This window comes from Anomalospiza imberbis, chromosome 19, assembly GCF_031753505.1.
Source record: "Anomalospiza imberbis isolate Cuckoo-Finch-1a 21T00152 chromosome 19, ASM3175350v1, whole genome shotgun sequence".
NCBI lineage: Eukaryota > Metazoa > Chordata > Aves > Passeriformes > Viduidae > Anomalospiza > Anomalospiza imberbis.
Genome location: NC_089699.1, coordinates 8,132,403 through 8,159,820, shown reverse-complemented (window position 1 = coordinate 8,159,820; position 27,418 = coordinate 8,132,403). Strand labels below are relative to the sequence as shown.

The following is a 27,418-nucleotide window of genomic DNA, read 5'->3' as shown; positions in this document are numbered from 1 at the left end:
GTCCCGTGTGTCTCTGGCCTGTGGTTATGCCCTTGCCTTGAGAAAGCAGCTCCCTAATTATAGTTAGTGATGGATCTCAGGGGCTGGGGACACTAATTCCAGGCAAGTCACCAGCAAGGGCACAGTCACATGAGTTGCACAGAGGAGGGAACAAAGCAGTGGAGAGGGAGCTCTCCACTGCAGCCCAAGGTGCTAGCACAGCCCAGAGGGCAGCAGGGAAACACCAGGAATGCAACACAACTGGAGTTCTCCTTCCTGTTGCAACTGCATCTGGGCCCTCCTCAGATAAATGACAGTCTCAGAGCAGGAGTGTCACTCCCAAAGAGAAATTTGGCACAGGATGAGCAGAAGAAATAGAGGAAATTAGCATTCTTTGAAGTCTTACCTCATCTGATCCCGGCCGCTTCCCACTGTCACCTTCTCCAACAACAGGTAGCTCAGTTTCTGCAACATTTTCAGCAACACTAGAGGGAAGAGTGGAGAGGAGGCCAATTGTAATCATTCCACAGTGAAAATATTTCTGCATTCAGAGTCAGTGGCCATGAGACTGCATGGTAAAGCAAGAGTCTCCCTCACTGACCCAGAGACCTCATACAGGATTCCAGGACAAGGCTGGTGGGGCTCTGGACAACACAGAGAGCAGAGAAGTAGAGATTTTACCTGGACTTCACATCCGTTTCTTCCTCAAGGAGTTCACATTCAGCAGCCTTCTGGGTCTTAGAGTTCTCCCCTCTCTCAGGCAGTGTTACTTCTGTTTCTCTCAGTTCTTTATTCTCCCCCTGGAACTGCCCAGTCAGGTCTCCAGAGCCATCTTTGTTTTCCTGAGGTGTTGGTTTCTTTTGACAAACACTTTGAGAAGAAACCTGAGGTACTGTGCTTGCACAACAGCCATCTCCCTTTGCTACACTGCAGCTTTGGGCTTTAGAGCCAGCTTTGGGGAGGGAGAAGAATTTGGAAATATCCTGTGATTCCTTTTTAGCTGCTTCTGCAAGCATTTGCTGCTTCTTGCTACATTTGGACTTCTTAGCAGGGCTCTCCCCAAGGGCACTTTTTGTGTCTGGACTGGGTTGCTGCTCCTTTTCTGGGTGTAGTTCTACCCCTGCACTCTCACCCACTGCTTTGGTTACAGTTTCTTCCCTCTGGAGAACAGGGTTCCTGATGTCCAGGTCCAGACTGTAGATGTTGTTGTCTTGCCCACTTGGACAGTCTTTTTTGACAGGTTTTGCATCACTCTCCTCCTGGATCTTTAGCAGGTCTGAAGCTGTCTGGAACAAGCTGGATTTCTTTGGAAATCCTGCTCCCACACGCTTGGGTTTGAACTGGGGAGACAGGAAGAAGAAGAAACTTTGGATGTGAGATCCCTGAGTGCAGCACCATGAAAGCAGCTACGTTTCTGCACACAATACACCAGTGTGGGCAGCTGTAAGCTGGAGGAGGCTCTAAATCTGACTGATCATCACACCCATCAACAGAGACATGAGGGAAATGGATTAAGTGGAAGTCCTAGGCCAGCAGTAAGAAAACAAGGCAGCGTCCTTGGATAAAGCAAGATGAGAAAGAATTTATTTAAGCTGTGGCCTGCACACAGATTATATTCACTAATAACATGACAGACAGGAAAAAGCAATTACAATAGCAATACAGCACAATGGCAGTTGTGGCCACAGAAAGGATTCAAATTTACAAAAAGGCAGACAGACAAAATACACTATTTCCTCCTGTCTATCCCACCAGTACTCACCGAGGGAACCTGGGATGCAGGGACAAAGTCCTCTTCTGCTAGAGATTTTGTTTCCAAATTGCTGTTACCACCTGTTCCAGACCCAAAGACTGAGAACAATTCCCCTTGTTTGGAGGCTTTATTGATTTCTGCCACCTGAAAAGACAACAGAAAAATTCTCTAATGGCCAGAAATCTTTATATATTCCTGCCTTTGTACATACTAAAAGCCATAGTAACAAAACAAATATCTGCTCTGGAGTGGCACCTGCTTCAAGAACAGAAACATCTTCAGAGAGAATGATGGCAACCAAATAGCCTAAACCAAGGCTTCTCTAGTGCCAGCAGCAGCCTGAGGAATTCCCAAATTCCTGTATGCTACAACATATCTCGATAAGCTTGCACTGCTATTGCAGGTTTTCAGAGCCTGTAAAGCCAACAAAAATGTGAACTCAAGGTGATTCTGGGCCCTCCTGGAAACAAAGTCAAGAAGAAAGATTTGTAAGATACCCAAGGCAAAACAGAGATTGTCCTCACCTTTCCCACACAATCTCTGCCCTATTTGCCCTGGAGCTCCCAGGTTCCAGGAAGCAGCAGATGTAGATGTTTGTCCCTACCTTCTTTAGCACAGCTGCCTTGTAGGAATTTGCCATTTTGCTGGTCCGAAAAGCTTCATATTCCATTTCCACTGCACAGGCACCAGGGTCTGACCTGAAACACAGGCTGGGGTGATTCCTGGCAAGACACACTTCTGTATCTGCAAAGGGAACACTAATGCTTAAGTATCTCCCAGAAAGTACAAACTCCATTCTCTCCGGTACCAGAATAAGTGATAACTTCCATTTAAGTCCTAAGGCATGTAGTGGTGAGTTGATGGAGAATGGAAAGGGTGATGAAAACGGTTTTAAATCAAGATTCTTGCCCACTGCTCCGTTTGAGAAGTACACTATCCCCATCTTGTGGGATAAGGAAGAACTGCCACTCCTGGGATCAAGCTGATAACAGCGATCAGCCACGAATCCTCAGGTCTGATCTTCAACATCAGAGCCAGAAAGATGCTGTTAAGTGAAACTACATCCTTGGACAAAATAAAAAGCTCAAAAAAGCATTCCTTAATTGTGTTAACAGAGGGCCTGCTCTTCCCTGAGCACAATTAATACACATTACAATGGTAATTGTGCTCAGGGAAGAGCAGGCCCTGTGTTGAGGGACTCAGAATGCACCCCTTTTTCCTCATCTCATACCATTTTCCTTCTGCTGCTGGAGTATTTTGGTTGTTGCTCAAAGCTTCTTCCAGCATTTTCAGGCAGTGTTCCCGGCCCTAGGAAACATGGGATACTCAGACATGCTCTGCAGCAGTCTCACTGCCTCTTGGACTTCCATCCCTGAAGGAGTAAGGACAGGCCAGGCAGAACCCTTGTTGTTCTTTGCAACATCACTTACCTTCACAGTGAGCTTGGCGATCCTCCTGCTGGCAGCCTCCTTCAGGGGACAGTCTGCACCTGCCACAGGAGAGGAATTTGGGAAAGGAGCCATGGCAGGGCTAGGCTGATGGAGAACATCTCAGCTGTCACAGGGAGGTGCAGGTCCAGGACTGCCTGGCTTTCTCCTCCCTGCATTGTCACCCCAAGGAACACTGTGGTCACCCCTTCTACCTGGAGAAGCTACACACTCCAAAAGAGTAGGCAGAAACCAAAGTGAGAATGTTTTCTCTGATTGAGAACATCTACTTTGGAGTTTAGGACTAACAGCTTTCCAAAATCTTCCCACCTCAGAAAACCTTTCTTTAAGGCTCTTAAGAAACTCAAATCTTTTGTGCTCCTCACATAATCAACCAAAAAAATCAGGCTGTATAGAATAACCTGACCTATCAAGTGTTCTTTTGCAACAGTGCCAGACAGGGCCCCAAGCAGCACAGTTACAAACAGCAGAGGTTTTCAGCAGTTTCCTTATAGCATTATTATTATTATTATTATTATTATTATTATTATTATTATCATTATTATTATTGCTGCATAACCACTGCAGAAATAGCTAACACTACAAAGTCAGGTTAGACAGAGTTTTTCTTCTCTCTTGCTTATTTGGAAATGTTGTTCAGAAAGATGCATTCCATATCTTCACCCTGACCAAAGCTAAGCTGTGGTCCATCTCTTCCAGCCAAGTTTTCACAGCCAAAAGCTTGACCTCTGTGCCTAGGGACTGATACCTCCAGTGGTGATGCTGTACAAATTGCATGCAGCTGCAAAATATAAGACTTTCTTCTCCCAAAGAAAACCTGTTATAAGTCAAAGAAGATATTTACTTGGAGGAACAAAATCTTCCTTTTCTGGTTCTTTGCCCTGGAAGAAAACAAAGATCAGTCAAACATTTCCATTCCTACTACACACATGCAGATCTAGGAGCACAAAAGACATGTTTTATATCCCTGCTCCAGGGAAAATTAAAGCTGAAGTTATAAAGGCATTGAATATGCGCCAAAACAGGGCCAAGAAGACAAAGAATGAGAATCAAAGCCAAAAGTTCACCTCTGCTATAGGAATATTTAAGAGAAGCTGAATGGGAAAATCTGTTTTTTACTACTACCATGGGCATTAAAACCAACAGGCTCCTCTTGCTTAGCACTGCAGAGAAACAAGCATGTGAATAAGCTGCATTTCTTCCTATTATGGGACTGGTCCAGAATATGGAGAACACAACAAAAGCAGAAGTACAAGAAGTGAAAGACAACAAGCAACACCAAGATGAAATAATTTACTGTCATCAGTGCCAGGAAGCCTTTATGTGTGTCAGACAAGCTCACAGCAAACCCTCTGTGCATCTTTGACCCCAACTCACTTTGCGCAGACTCATCTGTTTCTTGTAGAAGTTGTCCCACTCCCGTTTCCGACGCTCCTCATTGTCTTCATCCCAATTCCCACTGCCCTCTTCATCATACCTGGATATGGCAGGAAGGAAGAGGAACAAGCAGTTCTGTAGCTGCAGCATGAACTGGGGGACAAGTTTGGGAAGCCACCCCAGTGATGCATCCCATATGCTTTCTGAACATGTCTTCACTTTGAGTTTCTCCGCCATTGCCCAACCAGACAGCAGTGAGTGTCCTCCAAAAATTCACAGCATTTGTTAATCCCATAAAGTAATAGGCAGTGGCATGAACTAAGAGCATGGAACTAGTGCCCTGAGAATGGAGGGCTCCATTTCAGCAGTTCTGCCAGATGCTCCCAGGGGGTTCAGGAGTCACTGCCTCATGTCATGTACCCCATCTGTCGGTCCCCCCTGCCCTCGGAGCAGAGATGGCAGAAAGGGCACAACATCCATTCCTCAGCCTCACTTGTTCACAGGCTGCTGCAATAAATGAAATCTCCATCCCTACTACACTGAAATGCAGCAGCTGATCCTCACCAGATGTAGCCCAGGAGTTCACTGCCTCCCACAGCTGCCGAACTTACAGGTATCACAAATCTGAGCTTTAGAGCTGCTAACTATTACCACTTCCAAGGCAAAACTACAGTCAGATCATGGAAAGGTTCAATAAGCCAAGTGGCAAACACTGTTCTGTACAACAGCATTAGCTGTGGCTTCTCAGGTCCTGAGACCAAACACAGGCTTAGGTCACAAGTCCTGGTTTTCTCTGACTCAGCTGGACTTGGCCAAAGAACAAGGGTACCAATCTCGAGCTTTTTAAGGTAAAGCAGAGGGCCTGGCCAGCCTATAGCACTGTGTATCCTGGCACAGCTTCACGGGCAGTGCCAGCAGAGAAACTTCATCCTGACACAGCTGCACAGTCACTGCAACTCTGCCAGAGAACAAGGGGAAAGAGAACTTGTCACCTCCACATTGCCAAGCATTTCACAGAATTCATCATGTTTCCCACTGCACATCTTCCTTTTGCTGTAAGCCTGATAGGAAAATGCAGCACTCTGCAGAACAAACTGACACTGGCACTTCATAACATCCTCTGTGGTGACTGTCAGTGGCCCCTGGCCTGCTGGCTCACAGACAGTTGTGTTAAATCAGGAATGAACTCTGGACCATGTCACCTGGGTCTCAATTTTAAACATTTTTGATCCTTGTGACTATGAACAGGGTGAGTCCACTTGCTGCTTTCAAAAATTTCAGGCTAGTTTCTTGAGCCAATTACATTGTGCAGGGCAATTCTTAGCTCTGTCAAAACAGCTTTTGGTTCTCTGGGACACGAATGTGAACAAGGCTGCCAAAGTGTGTGGAAAATGAAATTCCAGCTGCTGCTGCCAGAAAGTTACAGAAGAATACCATCCACACAGAAACATGTGCTGAAAATAGGAGTGTCTGGGCCTGCAGCTGGTGGATGCTCTTTTCTCTGATGGCTCCTGTGAGATGAGTGTAGCCTCTCTGGTACAGACCTGCTGAAGCCTCTGCAGCCTCTCCTCCCGCCCTCGTACAGCTCTGGGTCGTAGCTATCCCAGGAGGCCCCCGTGGGCCCGATGCAGGTTTTGCTCCAGCTGTTGCTGCAGCGTTCCAGTGCCTCCAGTTGCCTTTTCACTGCCCCTGGGTTCTTGCAGAAGTCACAGCACTTGTTGCAAGGTGGGGTGACATCGCCGAAGTACTTCGCTATGGCAGCGTGGCGACAGCTTGGAAACACAAGGCAAAATCATCTGGTTATCACTTCTATCCGCAAAAACTCTACCCTCCAAATGCAGTGTGTCTTTAGATAAAGATTTGAGTCTTGTTTTTTCACAGAGAATGTCTATTCCAGCAGGAATCACAGGGTTTAATCCCCACAGCAGAATTTGGGCTCTGTTTCTGGCACCTTGCTTCAAGCCTCTCTGCCTTCACTTCCCCATATGTAAAAAAAAAAAATCAGTATTAATCTCTTCTGCTAAACCCTTTCAGATCTTTGAGATCTGCAAAAGGAGCAGTTGATGAAATATACAGTTGTTAATTTTGTATCACTGGCTAAATATATTCCATGTCTTATCAGGATTGCTGTAGGTAAAGAGGCTCCATTGATCACTACACCTCAGAGTATATCTCACATTGAAGAGCTTCTAGGTTTATTACTTGTGTTTTGAAGGTTAAGAAACATATATTTGAAGACACAGGAATGTAAAGAAAGTCCCAGAAATAGAGTCCAAAGTGAGGTCACAAGGGAGTACTATTCAGATAACACAGCCTGGATCTTGATGGGTTCATACATGCTCCAGATCAGCACCCAAAGTTTGAGTAGAGTCCTACATGCATGAAAACTAGTTCATTTGCTCACACAGGATTGCACAACCAGTTTACCAGGATTAGCAAACCAGCCATGAGAAGATTATTAGATTCTTCCAGAAATTTTCAAAATATTTTTGGCAGCCATCAGTGTTTTGGGGTACATAAAAAAGAATTTGGTGACAATATGCTCACCAGCAATACAGGCAGGAAGTAATTTCTCTTCTAAAACACTCCCTAACTTAAACCAGGCCATATATATTGATTTTGCCAAAGAATGATCAGAAAGTTACTCTCCCCCTTTTTTTTTAAGAAAGCAGAATTTAGAGGAGCTTTTTAAAACTAAAGTTTCTCAGCAGAGGTGGCTGGTTGTGTGTTAGTCAAAATAATAAGTATAAGAAAACATTCACTTCATTGGGCATTTAGAGATCAAGTCCTGCAGCCAAGTGAGAACAGAAGTTATTTTAGAAGAAAATTATTTTACTACAAGGAAGAACAAGGTGGAAATTTTTCTTCTCTACCAAGGTGTGCCCTAGTGGACTTCCCAACTTCATCTGCAAAAAGTGGGTCACAGAGGGGAAAAGTAAGAGAGCGAGCACCTCATTTACTCTCATCCTAAACCCTTTAAGGCACGTCAAAACTTGCCAGAGATCTAACAAACACAGTTTTCTTCTTCACTTGTGTCTGTGTGTGTCTGGAGGGAGCACAACTGCTTGTTACCAAAGCATCACAAACAAACCCTGTAAGGGGCTGCAGTGGCCGCTAGCTCACTCCTTCCCACGGCCTGGGAGGTTGATCTGGAAGGCAGCACAGCAGCAGGGCACATGTTCCTGTGCCCTGCAGTGACCCGAGTGTGCTGAAGAGCCAGGGAGCTGGCAGTGCCCAGGTAAGGGGCTGCAGCAGGGTGCCTGCAGCATGCAGGGCACCAAAGCCTGGAGAGGCTCCGACAAAGCTGCCATTATATCCCCCTGCAGAGCCACACTGACTCACTCTGCTCCTGCACTCAAAGAGCTCCTTTCAAATGGAGGGGAGGGGTGGGGGGACCGAGATGGGGGCAACACATTCGATACCCTTGTCCTGCCTTTCCACAAGAACTACTGGTGCTGCCTGGCTTGCCAATGCAACGTGACTACAGAAATGTCAGCGAGCTGCAAGTCAGCTTTTTGTTTCCCCAAAAGAAAACAGGCAGGCATTCTCATTAGTCTGTCTCTTCCCCTCGCACGCACTGATCTGTATTAGAGTTAACTGAGGCATTCAGTGAGGGACAAGCCCTCTCCCCTCTCCCACAGCTCACCAGGCTTATGCTGGGGAGGGATAGCCACACACACCTCTGTCCTTTAAATGCCCCAGGGGAGGGCTTTGGTGGAAGCAGAGATCAGCTGTGAGCTCACTGGAATTTAGAGTTCCAGTTTCTAACCCATCAGGCTTGTAAAGCCAAGCCCTTTCCACCCAGCCTCCTGTAATTGCCTTTTTCTTCCTGAAGAATTACCCAGACTGGGGCCACAGCCCCACTTTAGCACACGGTGTTCAGGAGTTGGGCCGTAACGGAAATTCAGTTGCAAAACTAAAATTGCAATCCTATAATTAAGGTCAAAAGGCAAAATAAAGTCACCAACAGGGATGCTAGGGTTAATAACTGGATTAATGCTTAACACAAGAGTTCCTGAAAGACAGTTGGTTATGCATTAACATGTGAGGGGAAAGCTTCCCCTGTCACACCAACACCTGACTAATGCCCACGAGATGATTTACATAAATTAATGGTAGTTTGTATTATTATACATGTCCTAAAATTATTGCATCTTTTAAATATGCAACTGTATTATTTGTCCCCCTTCGCCCTTCAAAAAAGAGTACGTGTGAGCTGACCATTGGTCTCTAAAATGTCTGAACAAAATCATTTTGTCATTTCAGACATCCCCTCCCCCTCATCTGACATTATGGAATGGGATGAAGAGCAAATAACAATGAGGTTTATTAACACATTTTTGTCTGTGGCAATACATTTCAGGAAAGTGCTAAACTGACCACAAAGCTGCTTGCAACTGTGTAGTTTTGGTACTTCTTGTTTTTATACGCCACATAAAACAGGAGCCCCATTCCTGCAATTAGGAGAAGCAGATGGACAGCCAGAGAAGAAGCGAAGTCACATATCCCAAAAGAAGCTCTGCCTCTCCCAAAAAATACCCGAAAAAAGCATTCCCTTGTATAAGCCAAAGGGTACAGAGCCTCATCAGAAATGCTCCCATCTGAAATAAAACAACTCAGCAAGTCTTGGAATAATGTGAAGTGAAAGGGTTAAAAAAGATAAAAATAAATGAGGACAAATAAGTTATGCAGTTGTCAAGTGAAAGCCACTTAATGAGCTTTATCAAATAGAAGAGCAAGTCGTGAGGTTGATGAGAACTTCTAATTTTGCACCTGTCTGAAGGACTTTGTCCTTTCATCACCACCCGAGCTTCACCCTCTGAGACAAGACAGTGACAGTCAGCTGTCCCCAGAACACAAGAAGCGAAAAGCTCAGCATCGAGAGAGTAAATGACTTGGCCAAGGGCACGGAGCAAATTCACCATCCCAGCATCAAATCCACGGCCCCAGCATTGTCCCTGCTGCCCTGCTCGTGGCAGGTCTCACACAGTGCTGCACTGTCCTTGTCAATACTTGCTCTGCCCTTTCAATGAGCACAGGAGAAAAGCTCCTTCTCCCGGAGCCGGAAGGAAACTGGGCAGCATAAAGAGAAGTTACTCGCTTTAACATCGCCCCAAACTATCGCAGGCGGGGAATCGATTCAAGTCTCACGCCAGAAAAAGCCGTCATTAAAAGGTAAAGAAGAAACTCCTCTCTCGGAGGAGATGCACAGAGGAAGCCAGCAACAAGTGCCGGCCCTCGGGCGCCCCGGGGAGCTGGCACCGGCTCCGGCTCAGCCTGCGGTGGCTCCTCTCCCTCCCTCTTTGGCACACATGTAACACGAAACTTCGCATCTCCACGACAACCAGCAACAAAAAAAAAAAAAAAAAAAAAAGGCAGAGACAACAGCTGGCTGTCAGCAGCGGAGCAGAGAGAGCGAGCAGCGAGTCGCAAGCCAGGATGAGGGGAGAGATGACGTGAAAGTTTAAGAAGACGAAAGAAAAACAAGAGGAGAAGCAGAGCTCGCGGTCGGGGTAAGGCTGAGCTATCGCTGCTCTTCGGTCAAGCGCGGCACCCGCCGCTGCTTAGCGAGGGGCTGGAGCCTGGGGAGCTCCCCCTGCTCGGTCAGGCATGGAGCAGAGCTTGGGAGGCGGAATTTGCTTGCCAGGGACACCGAGGAGCGAAGGTGGCAGGAGAAAAGCTTTTAATGGGATTGCGGAGAGCTGCGCCGCAGCCGCCTGTAACAAAAGGAGCTCCGAGCCCGAGCGGGACTCTGCAACTCCTCTGCCGGTGACAAAGGCAGGCTGCTCGGGTTTCTGTGCTCGTACAGAATGCATGTCCTGATAAGCTGGTGACCTGATACAGAAATAGTTGGTGTGGACAAGACAGCTGGGTCCGAGGCTGTGCGTGCCCTTCGCGAGGAGCACAGGCAGGCGCCTATGAAACCCGACGGGTGCCAGCCACAGCTTTTCCCGGAGCTCCTCCCAGCTCCAGCTAAGTTTTATCCCCCAAATCCTGATGCAGAGAGCTTAGAAAATAAACCCTGGTCGGGGAACTAGCACGCTGTGCAAGTTAAGCATCTGTGTCCAATAGAAATAACTGGAAAGATTTTACAGAGTTGCTAATGAGAACATTTAAAAAAGAAGAATTCAGCCAGTGGATCAGGCACAGATGCTGGTTTAGTGTTCAAAGCAGCATGAGAACCCACTGCTCTGAGACACGTTCATGTACATACACAGCTCTTGGTTTACAGTAACCAGACCGTCAAGTTTGAATGTAGTGGGAAGGAAAGGAAGTGTAAAAGGATCACCTAAATACATGAAATTATACAACTGAATCATTTAGGTTGAAAAAGACATTTTAGGCCATTATGTTTTGGTTTAGGCTTTGGTTTTACAGAGGTGTCCCACCTGTGCTCCCATCTCTGTTTTGCTGTTGGGTATGGGAAGAGGGGCTGGCTGGAGACTGGCCTTATAAATCCCCATTTTCTGCTATCTGAAGTTGACTTCTCTGTTTGGAAGTTGCTGCAGCTTCCAGCACTGAGCTGGGACCCCTCAGCCTCTGCCCAGAGGTGCATGGGCAATCAGCTGTTTACAAACAGGAGCAGAAAGCAAATTCTCACAGAAAAAGGTCTTCCCAATCCTACACATGCCTGTAGGGAGGAATGTTAAGGATCAGGTATTTCCACTTCTCTCCATTTCCAGTAACGAGGAATGGAGGGCAGGTCTTTCTGACCTACGTGTTGTACAAACATGGAATTGGAACTGCCTGAGTGAGGACATGTAGTAGTTCAGACCCACACGCCTCCAGCCTGGCCCTAAGGCTCAAGGGGATGGAGGGAAGTTTCCACCCTGCTAAGAGAGAATCTCTGTAGGTTGGTTGTTGCAGTTAAGAGAATTTCTTAAATAAAGCATGTGAAAAAACAAAGTTTAGTGAAACAACAAAGAAAAAAAAATAAGGAGGGAGGAGTGAGAGGAGAAGGGCAGGGGAGGGAAGGAGGTAGAGAAACATGCCAAGTTTTCCTGGCCAAAAGAAAATCTTAATGGGTTTGGCTGGGGGCTTGTCCAGCTGCGGCCATGCTGTTCATGTGTGGGGGGAGAGGCACAGCAATGTGAAACACATGTCTGGATAAAAGCAGCAGGACATGGCTTGTGTTACAGCTGTCACAGTTCATGGGCCTCAGCCTGACTGCAACCAACAGTGGGTGTGGGAATGAAGGTACAAAATAATCCAGGTTTGATAAGAGCGGCTCCTCTCTGTAAGACCAGCCCCTGAGCTCAGAGCCTGCAGTGAGCCAGAGGCACCCACTGGACAGCAGGGACTGGCAGGGGTGGGGAGCAGCACCCACCCCACACCTCCATGCAGGCTCTCCCTACTACCCCATGCAGCCACAGCTGATGAGCTTCCAAACAATTCCTCCTGAGGCAGCAGCTGCTGCAAATTTTGATATTTCAGTTCCTATACCCCAGTGGCACCTTTACTAGGCTTAGTCCAGGATATTTCAAAAAACTTAAAAAATGCATGTAATTTAGGAGACTTGTGAGATCAAGGACAGGGCACAGAGGTGGCTGTTAAAAGGTGGAGGAGTTTTCAGCACTCTCAGGGCCTCCAGATGCTGGACCTCAAGCACCAACTACTGATCCCACTATGTTTGTGGGATCCCACTAGATCCCACTATGTTTGTGAAGTCACTAAAAGGCTTTCACAGGCACATAGCAACCTCTCGGTCAGCTTCCTGGGAAATGGATATTTTGCTAATATTAGAATAGACTTTCAGGCTAGATTCAAGCATCACCAACCCCAAAAAAAGTTCTCTTGTAGAAGAGCTACAGGTTTATTTTTAAAATTGACCTTTTTCTTTCATTGGATGGCTCAGTGTTTTGGTTTCCCCACTTAAAAAGTTTCTAGTAGTGAGGAATTATCTCATGGAGTTTTGTGGACATGTTTGTAGGATGGACTGGAGAAAACCACGGTGATCTGCAGAGGTGTAAAGACTTCTAGCTCAGTGCCCCAGTGGGCACCTCTGCTACTGAAACTGGGAATTCAGTGCCTTTTTACCATTAATCTAATATTAGGTTGTAGGGAAGAGAAGGCACGTTTACCGTGCTGCCTCAAAACCCATCTCCAAACAGTGGGTGGTGGAGATGACAGGGTATTCCAGCCAAAGGGTGACCCAGGCAGGGCAGCTTTAAAATCTCAGGAATGTGTGGCCTTCTGTTCCAAACCAACTGACAAAGTCCCAGCTTTTCTCCCATGGCACTGAGCTACAATTTACCAGTTTGGGTGTGTGCTGTTCAAGGGCTGAATTCTCTTGATACTGGAAACTATTTTCATCTGCTTGGGAATGAATTATAGGTCTGTTTGGCTCTGTGCACTCCTGTTTTAAGAAAAATGGGCTTGTCTGAACTATAGTTAAGATTCACATGGCTGGTCAACTACAGTCATGGCAGCAAACACTGTATTAACAATGATGAGGGAAAACCATGCACTGATAATACAACTGCATTTCTATGGCCCTTTTCATCTCAGTAGTACACTAAAAGCTTAGAACAATAAACAATCATGCAGGAATTATGACACGTTACGCCAAAATGCATCCACACTGTAGGCACACCTAGCAACCCAGCATTGTTTGAGAACAGGAAGCACTGCAGACCTTATCCTTATAAAATCAGAAGGACATTTCAGGGACCAAGAACAAAGCTGGTATGTTTTTAAACTGGCCAAGCCTTCACGTTCTTTAAAAAGTGGCCAAGTACAGTCAGAGCTTATTTTAGAGTTTTAGACCAGAATAAAAAGCATCCCCTCCCCTTTGGCTGCTTAGCACCCTGCTTCCATGAGGTTGGGCTTGCCTTGTAAGATTTCCTACCAGATAAGACCCCACAATCCATACAGGCTTCCCATCCCTGTACAGGTCCAATTTCAACCAATTTATTGGACTAGTCTGAGTAAGAGCAACACAACAGTTGCTTCTTCAGAGCTATAGTCTTAAGGAAAAGCCAAGTTTGCAATGAGAATGTTGCTCTGGCATTCTAGTTGATGGGAACATCAGGAAGGTTCTGCTCTGTAAGGCCTCTGGAGCACTCTTGCTGTGGGCAGTGGAGGAGAGCCAACTCACCATCACTGGGACTTGCTGCATTAGGACTAAAGACATTGGCAGCTTCTTGTTCCCCCCAAAATTCCCCCCTCCAAAGCTTTATCTCCAATTTTAGGTTACTAGAGCAACAAATCCATGCAAGCACAGTAAAACTAATGGATCAGGATTATGGCAAGAACAATATGAGGAGCATGGTTGAGTTAGGAGCAAACAAGAATGGGAACCACACTTTCATCTACATCTATCCTAAACAGGTTCAGTGAACAAAGTGTACAAAGTACTCAGCAAAACAATGGCCAGTTCAGTTTGTAACTGCAAAACCAGGGACTTGTTGCCTTTCTATCTAAAGATCCCCCAGCATGCTGGAAACTTGGACACACAACAATTAACAAACAAATCTCTGATGTGGTTCCATGTTCTGCTGTCTTGCAGAGATGAAGTCACCCAACAGTGGGATGTGATGACTTACCCAAAGTCACACAACCAGGGAGCATCACTGGCAGGCCAGGGAGACTGCCTGTATTTACTAACTTCCAGTCCTGGGGCTAAACCACAAACTTAAATTTGTGCTTTTTGCACTAAAAAAGGCTGCTCAAATACCCCCAGGGTTACGTGTAAACAAGTGTCTCATTCTCAGCAGTAAATTTTAGCTCACCCACTCCCTACAGTTCACCTTTGGATGCAGCTGTGTCCACACACAGATCAGGACAGACCAAAGAACCCAAATGTAGAGCAAAAATGCAAAACCAAAATGTACAGCAATTCCAAAAGACTCACAGCAGCCTCACCAGCTTCAGGCAGACACAGGAATGTGAAACCCACCTGTACATGGTCACCCCAAAGCTCTTTTTCTTGGAAAAAGAAGCCTCCACATGCAGCCAGTTCACAGCAAAAAGGAACCTTGATGGAGGATTTTCTCTTGAATGTCTAGATTGAGGCTTTTTAATGGCTTTATTCTCCAAGGGGCTGAGCAGCCAACTTCTTTGAGTGCTTCAGCATGGCACGAGTCCATTAAAACAACTTAGAAAGATAATTTCAGTGCTATTATGGCAATTTTCACAGCTTTCTTCAGTGGGCACAGCAAGGTGAATCTGCATTAGTGCTTTCTGGGAATCTAAATCTATGTAAGTCCTAAACACGGGACATGCACTTTGGTTTTACAGGGTCAGGTAATCCTTGCCGTTGAGCAGCACACCTGCAGCTGTTCGCCATTCCCCTACATCATTTCTGTGCTCTGTCCTTTCAACCAAGGCTAATAACTCATGGCACATGGCAGAATGGGCCTTTTTTCATCAAAACAAAATAAACCCAAATGAAATTATTTGTTTTTTTCCCTCCCCCTGCTGGGCCTTGCAACATTAGGGGAGGGCAGAAAGGTTCAATGATCTAGTTCCACTGGCATCACTGATTAGATGAATTATTTCTTAAGTCAAACCCATGAATTTCAGGTTGCCACCCCACTCCAGTAGGATGTCACAAACTGCCTGTGACAAGACATTGTGTTACTTTCTTTTCTACGTGAGATTCTTATCTTGCCTCTCCTTCATCTGATTTTCACTTCATGTGAGCTCTAACTACAGCTGTGGAGCACAATTTCCTGACATCAGTCTGACAGTGTGTTATGAAGACCACATTGCACTCTGGCCACTCAGGATTTTTTCCATGACATGGATGAGTTACATTAGCTCTGCTACCCTACAGTTAAGTCTCCTCTGCTCTAGAGGGTTCCTATCCTCAGTGGGTGAAGTTTTGAGGAAGGACAATGATGAGCAAGAAGAAATTCCCAATCGAGGAAAACACTGGCAGACAATTATGTTTGCTCCAAACCCCTGAGAATCTCTGAGGTACTAACTTGAGTGGCTCTTCCCAGGCTCTAAAACAGCACTCCAGGCCTTAAAGTAAACTGTCAGTTAAGGCCCACAACCTTAAGTTTCAAACCCCTTAAGACTTCAGTGTTTTAATAATAATCATCATATTTACTGCTTCAACTGAATATCCTGCACCACCTGGCCTTTACTACTGTTGGTGACTGGAAGCTTATTTGAACACAATATAATAAAACAAAAGGAATTAATTCTCACAGCTCCACTCTGTTATTGCAATTAATGTCATCACCTTTGTGTTGTAAATGAAGCAGATGCATAAGACAACTGATTTAAATCACACTATCCTTACCCTTGTGCTAATCTCAAGGGTAAAATCTTGGTTCCACTGAAATCAATTGGGAAAAGGTCACATCAAAGCTAGTCCTGAGCAAAGATTTTACATCACAAGTAGAATGGAACATACAGAAGTCCATTAATGTAACTGGCTTTCTTGGGGGAGTTTTACTTTTTTCCTTTAAGAATTATTTTATTCTTCACCCTTTTACCTTGCTGCAGAATCAGAAATCCCAAAGCAGAGAGCCCTTGGAAGCAGCAGAAAGTGCAGTCAATCAGAAAAACATCGGTTTCCTCACGGATAGGTTGGAGACTGTACCACCACTATCAAACTTTGTCCCTGATATAATTCAGACCAAGGTAAAGAAGCAACATTCTTTGCAAGTTTTAGAATAAAAACTCCTTCACTTAGCTCCAGATGAGGTACCATGGGCAGAGTGGAATGTGCATTACAGAGAGAGGCCTTATCATTTTTGACTAAGCACTTTGCCAATCCACGTGGAGTTCTGCAATCCTGATCAGTAATTTTACCCTGTATAACCAAATTTCACAAGCCTGGCTCTTATACTTGTTGCTTCTGATGCAACCCAAAGCATGGCATGGAAGTTTACAGCACATTCAGTATGAGGAGAGCTTCTGGACAGGCAGAAACACCTCCAAAGGGAACAAACATTTTCACACTGTTAAAGCCAGAAATTTTATTTTTTGAATTTTATTTTTTGAATTTTTTTCTTCTAGAGCCAAGATCAGAAAACACAAATCATTTCACCTCTGCCTCTTCTACCGTCTCAGAATGGAAACAAAATTGAAAACCTGTTGACACAGAATCCTGCAGCACTAAGGATAAAGCAGCCATTCCTGAAGAAGCTCACTTGGGGTATGCAATCATCTGGAAAGAAGTATTTAACCCTAGTCTCAAAACTGACCTTTTCAGGTCGAAAGACCACAGCTCTGCCTCCTTCCTAAGTTGCATGGTGATCTTTCTGTGGATGTAGATTTTCCATCCACCCCCATTTCTAAGAAACCAGCTGGTTCCGATTTTTATTCCTTAGCTTGGATTTAAAAGAACAAAGAAAACCCTTTTTGAATTGCATAAACATACAAAACTAATTTAACTTGGCACTGTAGTACTTAAGCCCAGCATGCAAAGGAACAGCCAAGGTCTCTCTGTCCTCAGTGTGTTTAGAAAAACTGAACTCCAAGCATCCATTTGTTTGAGTAACCAAGCCAGATGTGCAATAAGGAACTAGCTGGTTTGTTCCAGAAGTGCTGTCTTGGTCACTTGGCTTTGTGTTATCACCAGGCTCAGGATATTAAATTACAATGTTCAAGTCCCAAAACCCAGTGTTGCCTGTTACAACACACACAAACCATTGCATTTTGATATAATAATGAAATAAGAGTTATAACCCATTCAAATGTTGACCTGTCCAAACACTTGTTTTAGGTGGAACTATGGATATTTCTCAAAAATATCCAATTCCAGTTCCTGACTGAAGCAGAATTTGAAGATCCATAGGTCTCATGCCAGCTAGTTTGTTGCAATGCCTCCAAAAATCTTGTTCATGGGGTAAAAGAACAGCAAATATTGGTGACAAAACGGAGGCACTTAACTTTAGTTAGACTAATAATATTTTCAGTAACAATAGCTCCTGATCATCACTCTGGGAATAAAGAAGGCCTAAGATTACTGAGCAGGGCAGGAGGGATTAACTCCACAAGGAAGATATCTCCCTGACAGATCCAGGGGCTTTTGCTTTGCTCATCATCAGCAGTGATGGGTGGAATCCACTGTTCATTTCATATATTGCTCTGTGGCTTTAAAAAAAAAAAAAAACACCTAAATTTAGCTTTCTTTATAAAATTGCATTCATCTATAAGAGCTTGAAAAGCATCCAGCTGTCCCTAGTGAATGCAGACTTTAACTTTTAGTATCACATACAGTAAAACTGGTTAATAAAAGGTTATTAATGCTATTGTATTGAGGTAAATGCCTTTGTTTTTGAAGGGGGGTTCTGTAGCTCAAAGTGCAAGAAGCCTTCAAGGGAGTCTACTTTGTGTAACTCAGTAACAAACAACTGAAGACTATGTACAGTGGAGTTCAGCATTGAGAATTCAAGTTGGGTTAGAATTGCATTTGTTTCTGGAAGGACAAGTTAGCACAACTGGGAAAAAAAACTGCTTTGATTGGGTGAGAGCCAAGGGCAGGCACTGTCCAGTCTAACTCAGTGCCTGCTGGAAAAAGTGTCCTTGTAGGAGAAACACCGTTTGGACTTTGCTTAACAGTAGTTGACAAAAACACCCTCGAAGCTGGATTTTGAAATTAAAACAGCGCCAGAACACGTAGACAATTAATAGTCCTCCACCTTAGCTACTGGGAACAAGGACTGAGACCAGATAAACTTGTTTTCCTTGTGATCACCGGCTGTATAAGAAGGCTGGCAGCTCCCTGGCATTAGTCAGTGAAAAGGTTTATTCTCTGTTTGGTTCTCCTGCAGCATAAAGCCTGGAGAGGTTGTGACAGAATGTCTTCTGAAGGCTTTCTGAAGGAAGTTCAAGCCATTGGTGAGAAGTTTCTCCTTAAGCTCCAGAAACTGCCCAAGGCTGAGCCAGTGGAGATTGTCAGCTTTTCTGTGGTTCTTCTGTTTATTGGTGAGTTTGTGGGTGGAGGCAAAGGGTTGTCAGAATTTCTCTCCTCTCCTATGGGGGCAACTTGCTCCACAGGCTGTGTAGGTGGGTTGGTGGTGTTGGCTGTTGTTTTTTAGGCTGTGCTCTAAAGCCCAGATTAATTCCTAGGTAATTTTTTAACACTCAACATGTACCTCTATATGGTTGCAGGGTATGGCAGGAAACAGTACAGCTTTCCCCAAAGCTCCCATTTTAAACATTAGTTAAATCAGCATTATTTTAACCAACCCAGAGCTGCTGTAATGTTCTGATGCATAGGAGATAGTTTATGACAAATGGTACTAGAGCATCTCCCTGCCACAGAAGACACTTAAGAGGAGCTCTGAGTGTCATTCCTGTATTTGCTCAGTGGAAGCCAATATGCTTCAGATGAGCCTATTTATTCTCCTCTGGTAATGGCAAGAACCCTCCTGCTGCTCTGTGTGAGGATGAAATGGAAGGAACAACAACTGGATCAAGAACTGCTGGATCAAGGAGGATGAAGTTTGTTTATACAATGGGAAAATAAGCAGGAAGGAAGACAGGCCCTGCTCCTCAAAGACAGGGCTTGCACCCGGCCGAAAGGAAGGGTGTGTATTCAGCTGGACACTCCTCCCTGGGCTGGAATTCACAATGTCACACCTGCTGCTTTATTTGGCTCATCCCTACAGCTGGTTCCCCACAGGTCACGTTACCTGGCAGCCCAGGTCCAGGCTTTAAAGGAACACATGCATACACAGAGGCATGCTCACACTCTTACATGTTCTGCAGGATGGAACATGTCTTCCTTTTCTACTCCAGATAAACTAACATATCCCTGCCAACAACAGCCATCCTGGCTAGAGCAGAGGACAGTAAGTTAGGCCACTGTTCTGTGAAACAAACTCCTGCATTTGAAGTATCTTATTTTCTCAAGCTAAATACAAAAGAGTAAATCCAACCCAGAGTCATGAGTCTCTATGCTTGAAGAGTATGCTGAACTCTTCAGACATACAACTGCCAGAAATACCAAGTCCCTCAAGTGTGGTTACTCAAAAATCCAAAGCTGGATTTTCATCCTTTCCAGGAACATAGCTGTGCTTAGGTAGTGTATGTCAGCTCCCAAACAACAGCCCGTTAAGTGGCTAAAGAAACCCTCACATGGTTTGGAATGTAGCTCTTAAGGTCTCAAAATGCCTGGTAATGACTGTCCAGATTAAATGGAAAACCAATACAAAAGAGCAGGAACTTAGGAGGAGGAAGATGGGGATATAGGGCAAAACAAATTCTCAAGGAACCAGGCTTTGCTCATTTTGCTGCTCACCAGACAACTTGGAGAAGACTCAGGGTTACTCTGCAGGGATTGTTCCTATGCTATGAAGCAATATCCCTTGTTTCTCTTTGCAGTTACTGTGCTGGTGCTCATGATCATTGCCTGCAGTTGCTGCTGCTACAGCTGCTGTGGCTGTGATGGACGCCCTGATCCCAGACGCAGGAAGAGCCAAGTCCGCCCAGCTGCCCATTCATGAAGTGACACAACCTGCTATCGAGGACGTGCCTGGACATCATGATTCAGTGCTATGGGAATGACTTTCCACACTAGTCCACTAAAAATGGCAATAACAATATTAATTAACATGACTCAAAGGACCAGAAATCACAGCGTGGAATTCCTTCTCTCTGTGATAGCCACTACTGTGACCAGAAAGGTAAAGCTCCTTTACCACCACTGTGTCCCTCTTCTGGGCTGGGATGGGGTGGGAGGGCATGGACACAGATTGCTGAGAAAAGAGAGAGCTTTTCCAAAGACAGCCCTGCAGCTGGACCAGCTGAGGATTCCCCCTGGGACACAGAGCCACGGAGCCAAGCAGAGGCCACGCACACAGCCACACACGAGGCACTGCCTGCTCTCCTCGCCAGAAGGATGGTACTGGTTGTTAGCAAAACCCACTGACACCACTGGGAGGTCCAATTGCTCAGGTCATCGTGGATCAAGGCCAAACCTGCTGCAGGAGACACATTTAGCTGAGATATCTGCTGAAAACAAATGGTGGACCCTCTCATCCAGATGTGCCAGCTGAGGCTCTGAGTACAGCTGGTAACAGCTGCCCCCAGTGTCATTTCATTGATGATATGATGATGGGACATTGCCAAAGAAGAAAACAGATCATGTGGAATATTCTTTGTAAATAGAAAGATGAAGGCAAAAGGGAGAAAACCCACAAATCCTATGGCTTATTTTGATCATTCTCTGCTCACATGCTCCCTCTCCACCCCCTGTGGTTCCACTCTTCTGCTTATTGCAGATGAATGGTTCTTGCAGAGCATGGGAACTCCAGGAGATGAACAAATCCCAATCCTGACTTGAGGGATCTGTGTGCCTGACTCCCTGCACTGTGTGCAGTTTATTTCAGTAGACATGAACATGATGCCAGGGGTGTGTTTATGAGCAAGCACAGAGGCATTTCAGAAGAGTGACACATGATGGGAGCCATCACTTGAGGGTATGTGTGCAGCAGCTGACAGCGGGCACTGTGACAGAGCAGAGCCAAGAATGGGCTGTTGGGCTGGAGTTAACAAGTGCAAATAAATCCCTTTTCCATGCTGCAGCCACTGTGTATGTTTGGTTTACACTCTGGTGAACTTCCGAAAGGGATTTACGGATGTACAAGGCTGTGGCACAGCCCACGACTTCCACAGTGGCACAGCACAAGAAAGCCACAATTCTGCACTAAACTCTGAACCACTGGTGTTTCAGCCCCAAATGGGAGACCAACCACCTTTGTGAGAAGGTATAAACAATTACATGCATGTAGAGAAGTCATCTTTTGCCTCTGTATCCCATCTAAGTGTATGTAACAAAGTCAACATCGAGCTAGGGAGAACACAATCATCAAGGTTTTAACAATGGGCTTTAAAATACTCTTTACACTGCAGGAGGTACAGAAAATAAAGAAAACTCTGTAAAGATATGAATTTTCTCTGTTGCCCGCACCCATGTTAGTAAAAGGTGCATTACATCAGCCTCTTACGTATTTAATGCACTTTATTTTTTGCCAACAAACTGGATCTAGGTATTTGGTATTTTTGTACTGCTGCACATTGGAATATATCTGCAGCCAGAGACACAGTGAATAGTCTTAAGAATTATAAGAAAAATAAAATTTCTGAAACTACCTAACTAAAAGTGTTACTTTAAAATTAATAAAAAGCAAAAGTTTCCAGTAGAAAATGAGGATGTTCTTTAGAAATAAATATTTGAGCCTCAACTTGACAACTGCCAAGAGCAGACTGTGCTAGCATGAGCTACTGCATGCACAGTTACACTGAGACAATAAAGTGTAAAAAAAAAAGAAAAGAAAAATTTTATTAGGCTGTCCCAAAGCTTTCACTGCCAACCAACATGTTAGGAGGAAACAATCTCAAGCACAGCATCAATTTAAACATTCAGAGGTGCATCACACCAACCTCCTGTCACATAAGTCTTTGCTCTTTTCACTCACAAACGAGTGGCAATCAAAGTGACATCAGGAGTCTCAGAAGCTCTTTTGCAGAGACAGACTCAACAGATGTTTTCGTATCTAGATTAAGCCACGAGACCTGGGAAAGAACAGAGCTCACTTTCTTTCCAGGCTTGTGCTAAACAGTGCCAGCTGCAGACATTAACAGCATCCAATTGAGGGCTGTTCCAGCAGCACGGAGCCAGCCTGTGCAAAGGCGGGGAAGCTTGGCAGGCTGGACACACACCAAGGGCTGACAGGTTGCTGTCGCTGGGAGCAAGCTGCCAGGCCTTATCTCAATAGGAAAAGCCACAAATGCATGTTTCCCAGTGGTGGTACAAGTTAAACCACTGACAGATACGAGGCAGAGGAACAAGAGAAATGGCTCCTGTCTTATCTCAGCCACTGCGAGTTCCTGAATTAGAAACAGAATAAACACAGCACTGTTAAAGAAAGGGAAGGAAAGAAAAACAGGCAATCCTCTAAAGGATTCAGGTGGCTTTCTGGAGCAGAGGACCAGCTACCCTGTAGAGGGGGTCAATTTCTACACTTGTTTGGACCTCACAGGCTTAATGTTCTGCTTTGGACTATTTTGTACCACTGCACTCAGCTGGACTATTCCTACAGCTGGGATTCAGACATGCCAGTTGTTTGCCTGATCTGCTGCTTTCTTGTGTGCATTCAGGGTAGCCTTAAAGATGCCAGCAAGTGCCCAGCTTCCTGCAGCTCTTCAGCTTCTGCTGACTACAAACCTGCTGGTCCCGGGGTCCCTGCTCAGCACTCACACAAACTTTAGTGTTTTGGCTTTGATCAGTACTAAAATACAGGCACCTACAGGGAACAGCAATGAGGATGGATCCTCTTGTTTCAACCTGCAGAGGGAAATTCAGAAAAGCACAGAATAAGGCAAGGCTGCTTCTAACATAGCAACTGCCATTCATATTGTGAAAGCCTAGGAGGAACTGCACGGGAATATTTTTAATTCAGTCATGATGATAAAAAGTGTTGAAATTGTTTCTTTCCTTGAGGAACCTCAAAGAGCCAGCAAGGCCAACCCCTCCAGCAGAAGTGGTTGAAGTTCCACTGATGACTTTTGTAACATTATCCCTCTGGTTTGCTTGGCTTGTGAAAAGTAAGTTTCCTTTTACACACAGGCACTCTCACACACCACAGTCCTCCTTCTGCCCTCTCTCCTCTCTCCAGCACCATCCCTCTGGTCTTCTCCAGTCAGGAAAATGATAGAGAGTAGCAGTGCAACGCTCTGGAATGGGTTTATTCACCTAAACTGTCACAATAAATTTTGGACTGCAGGGCAGTCTTGTTCAGTCTCACTCCAGTCTCCTACTGGAGCTTGGAACACAGACCCAGCTGGGATGCAGGAAACACAGCCCTCTTCTCTCCACCACATCCTGCAGCCTGCCGCAAACAGAGGCCACAGTGGGCCTTTACAAGCCTTGCAACAGCTCTAGGAGCAGAGAAAGCCATGAAGAGGAAGAAATGTCTGAGGAGCAGCTGAATTAGGACTTTTTAGTTGGGTTCAAGGCCTTTGATTTGATTAGATTAGCCACACCTCTGCAGGAATTAATCAGCTGTTAATCATTTACTTCAGCCCAAAGAGGCAACTTCCAGGCTACCTCTACAAGTCTCCAGGTACAACAAGGGGTCCCTCACCACAGGCCAAGATCACTTGGAGGGGTGAAGAGGAGGCAACACCTACTACAAACAACAACAGCTTCAGGTATTTATAAAATATCATACAGCTCTCCTATTCTGGGAGGTGAATTGCACTTAGCAAAAGAGACAGGAACTTCCTGTGGTGTGCAGTCCCACAGGATTTCTGCCTTTGGGTCTGTGGAACTTATATCTAGGCTGCCTCCTTTTCGAAGGCAAAGGAATCCAGAACATGTGTGCTGGTTGCTTAAAGAGTGTGCACAGTGATCTGCCATCTACCCAGAAAACAAACCATGAACTGAATATGAATCTGGCTGTTGAGAAAGAAACAAAAACTTCAGCAAGTGTGAGCTTGTGCTTCAAGTCAAATCCAGCCTGCTGAGGATGAAACACTTTACAGGAATAATTATTTTTCTTAGAGTACGGAGGATACAGACATAAGAGGCAGCAAGTCAAGAAAATTTTAAAAATAACCAATATCTCTTCCTGTATTACATCTGCATAGTCACATTTACAAGAAAGTGTGAGAAATAATCCTTTCCCTTGAGAAGCAAAGAAGCTTCAGTAAAACCACAGGATGCTAACAAAGAGATGCTGGATGTTCTTTAGAAAGCTGACAGTGAAGTCATTATTCAAAGTATCAGTGAAAGAGCAAGTGAGATCCCAGTTTAAATTATTACTGGACCTCCTTGTGGGAGGAAAACTTATGCTTCTATTGCAGAGTAACAGAAACCATTAATAAAGCCAACTCCATTAGCAGGACACCCTTTTAAAACATAATTGGACTATTCTAAGCCCTATGGAAGAAAAGTTGTACATTATCCTTGCTTATTATTGGTAGAGTTTTTTGCTTGTTTGTTTTTAAGTAAGTGTTCATTTAAGCTCCATTGTCTTCTCAGAGTTTAAGCCCCCAACTCTTCATTTTAGAGATCCTTCCAATGGCATCAAGGAATTTCTCCCACTGAATACTTGTCTTTCAAGTATAGGCTGTACAGCTGACAAAGAGTTTATATTGAACATGCTGGAGAGACACTGTATTATTGAAAATATTGATAAGCTATGATTACAATAAATCTCAACTGCCAAAATGCTGTAGAGCAAGCAGCTTTTCCTCTTTACATCCCCATAGATCTGATTGTTGAACCAGTCTCAGCTGTATTTCCTCTAGTTTCTGCTCCCATTTCTGTGAAGGGTGACCCTCCTTTTGGAGGGGGATGCCTGCAGGCACAGACACCATGCATACCTGCACTGGTTTTGGGGCTGTGGCTGAGGGCATGGAGAGAATACAAGACCTGACCCTGTTGTTGTCTGCCTCCAGCAGGGTGGAAGCCAGCATGTCACTCGAGCAAGAGGCATCCTCAGATCTGCAAGACCTAAAGAGACTGATTGCAACAAGTGATTGGGCTCTTGGAGGGCTGGTGGTGATTGGCATATTCTGTTTTGTTTTTATTGCTCTCATTTTATTTGCTGCTATCTTTGGGTGCTGCACATCTCCAAGGCACAGATGGGATGGCTCATAGCCAGCAAAGTGGGGACACTGAACTTGGTACAGCTGAGCAAGAATCAGCCTGGGTACAACCTGATTGTGTTTTCACAGAAAACTCTCATCTCATTCCCTGGGTGGTTATTTCTCTCCATGCAACTTCCCTGCATCAAGAGCAATGTCCAGCAAAGTGCCAGCAAGTTGTTCTGCAGGCCACAGCAAACTCAATACATGAGGCTGTCTGGTTTCAGGAACTGCAAAATAAAGATGTGTTCTGCTGCTGGAGCTGCGTGGGATGGTGAGGGGTTCACCTTGCAAAAGGGCAGTAGGAAACTCTGACCACTGGAAACTTTGTCTGAACCCACCCTCTAAAAGCAGCTTAGACCATTGTTCTCCTGTCATACTCAGGCCTAAATACACTATGCAAAAACTTACTTGCCAGTACACAGTCTTTATTTGTTCTTAATTCTAACCTTGCAAGGTCAGAGTTTGAGTTTGCTTTCATTGTTTGGATAGTGAGTAGAACTGTATTAATTCAATATGTAAAAAGAAATGCCACATGGCTTCACTTTCCACAGCACCTCAGTCTCCTGTAGAGTTATGAGCAGGGAAGCCAGGCAGGGGTGCTGCAATATGTGACTCTTGGATGCACACCCCATGATACACAGTTGGAAGAATGGATCAAGCTGAGTAAGGGAAGAAAAAGTCTGGGACGGGTGATTTCTGATTAAGTCAGTGATATTTCCTTATTCAGATTATTACTTTGAGGGTGGTAAGATACTGGGGCAGGTTGCCTAGAGAAGTTATGGATTCCCCATCCCTTGGAAGGCCAGGTAGGATGGGGCTTGGAGCAACCTGGCCTAGGGGAAAGTGTCCCTGCCTATGGCAGAGGGTTGAACTAGGTCATCTTAAAAGGTCTCTTCCAACCTAAACCATTCTGTGATTATAAAAAACCCAGCCACAACAGCCATGTGTGATCTGGGAACACACCCCAGAAGGGGCAGAGCTCCTCAGACAAGTGGATCAAATTCTTAGAACAAGAAGTCTCTCAGCAGCTACTTCACAGCATCACCTTGACTTTGGGCAAAGGAGTGCCCCTTCAAGTGCCACAGGGCTCAGTGTTGTGCCACACTTCAGTACAAGCAAGACTCCTATAAACTCAGGATTTGTTTGCCAAACATGACAAGGAGAGAACACTCTCACCAAGGCACCAGAAAAGCACCACCTGTTACATTCATGCTGAAAAAGCTGTCCTAGACCCACATGTGAAAAATGAAACAAAATTTAGAACTTGTAAGCATGACACACAAAGATAATTTTCAGTTAGTGAACACATACTGCTCTCTTCCTGGCAAAATTACAGCTTTGATGTCTGATCCAGCATAGAACAGCAATTAGTACAATTACAGCATACAAGGCATGAACTAAACCTGAACAAGGCATGTTGTGGTTGCTAGTCTGCATTTAGATTGGGCACATCCATAATTTGAGCCTGTTTCTGAAACATTCTGAGCACCATCAGGTCCTTCTAAGGTCAGTGAGAATCACAGACACTTTGCAGAGTGGAGACACTGAGATTTACAGAAACACTAAATCTAAATGCTTCCATCCCATGGCTCTCTGCCCCCTTAGGAGAGGAGTGATGTACTGAAGGAGGAGAGTCAAAACAAAAGCAAATGCAACTAAGTCAACCCACGATCAAAGATGGATATTGTAAAATGTATCACCAGAGAAGTTAAACATCCCTCTGACTTGGTCAGACTCCAAGACCAAGGTCTCAGTTAACTCAGAGGTGGGAATGATGAGAGATTTCTCAGGGACACAGCAGGATCTCAGCCATAACAATTTCCTGGAAGAATAGGGCATGTTTTCCCCAGCATTAACAGTGGTGTATGAAAGAAATGCACTCACCCCAGCTCCTCACAGAAGTTCACAATGGCATCAAAAGCTGTCATCACAGCTTTGTCAGACTCTTTTAAGGCGCCTTTTTTTTCCTGAAAGTAGATGGGACAAGGACTGTAGTCCAATTTAAATTTACACAGATAGAGTAACTCTAGTAATGATCAAATCCAACCCTTCTGAGCTACATGGCAAACAGCTACAGACACCTCCCTGTCTCTGCTCTATTCCTCTCTAATAGAACTGGCTCTGGTAGCCTTTCCTTTCCCTACTTCCCTTCCTTCTGCTATCCCTTGAAATGGGGCTCCACACAGCTCTAGACTCAGAACATTTCATTTCATCTTTTCATATTCAGAGGTTACTGCAGGCAAACCAGACCAGAGCCAAGGCAGTGTGATCCAAGCAGGTGGGTAGTGTTCTGCAGCTC

The 27,418-nt window shown here is 45.0% G+C and overlaps 2 protein-coding genes across 9 annotated transcripts in view; one reads left to right on the top strand and one right to left on the bottom strand.

Moving 5' to 3' along the window:
* The window catches only part of RECQL5 (RecQ like helicase 5), a 37,255-nt gene that overhangs the window by 2,540 nt on the left and 7,297 nt on the right, over positions 1 to 27,418 (bottom strand). For 3 of the 6 annotated variants that reach the window (XM_068209490.1, XM_068209491.1, XM_068209494.1), the window contains 10 exons: positions 27,004 to 27,086; positions 6,102 to 6,329; positions 4,558 to 4,657; positions 4,025 to 4,061; positions 3,163 to 3,221; positions 2,964 to 3,040; positions 2,337 to 2,430; positions 1,742 to 1,876; positions 661 to 1,319; positions 386 to 464 (listed from right to left, as the gene is read on the bottom strand). In XM_068209490.1, coding sequence (XP_068065591.1) covers positions 386 to 464; positions 661 to 1,319; positions 1,742 to 1,876; positions 2,337 to 2,430; positions 2,964 to 3,040; positions 3,163 to 3,221; positions 4,025 to 4,061; positions 4,558 to 4,657; positions 6,102 to 6,329; positions 27,004 to 27,086 — 1,551 coding nt within the window. Of the gene's footprint in view, positions 1 to 385; positions 465 to 660; positions 1,320 to 1,741; positions 1,877 to 2,336; positions 2,431 to 2,963; positions 3,041 to 3,162; positions 3,222 to 4,024; positions 4,062 to 4,557; positions 4,658 to 6,101; positions 6,330 to 20,334; positions 22,354 to 27,003; positions 27,087 to 27,418 lie in introns of those variants that run through there. The other 3 variants (XM_068209492.1, XM_068209493.1, XM_068209495.1) reach the window with 3 other exon arrangements.
* Positions 9,680 to 25,536, top strand: SMIM5 (small integral membrane protein 5). Of its 3 annotated transcripts, XM_068209497.1 has the most exons (7): positions 13,108 to 13,242; positions 16,015 to 16,152; positions 16,531 to 16,669; positions 18,291 to 18,444; positions 19,846 to 21,230; positions 23,548 to 23,676; positions 24,928 to 25,536. In XM_068209497.1, the coding sequence occupies exons 4-5, from the start codon at positions 18,318 to 18,320 to the stop codon at positions 19,965 to 19,967; spliced, it is 249 nt and encodes an 82-aa protein (XP_068065598.1). In that variant the 5' UTR covers positions 13,108 to 13,242; positions 16,015 to 16,152; positions 16,531 to 16,669; positions 18,291 to 18,317; the 3' UTR covers positions 19,968 to 21,230; positions 23,548 to 23,676; positions 24,928 to 25,536. The 3 variants fall into 3 exon arrangements, with proteins under 3 accessions (XP_068065600.1, XP_068065599.1, XP_068065598.1); XM_068209498.1 differs by lacking the exons at positions 13,108 to 13,242; positions 16,015 to 16,152 and adding an exon at positions 9,700 to 10,070; XM_068209499.1 differs by lacking the exons at positions 13,108 to 13,242; positions 16,015 to 16,152; positions 16,531 to 16,669 and adding an exon at positions 9,680 to 10,070.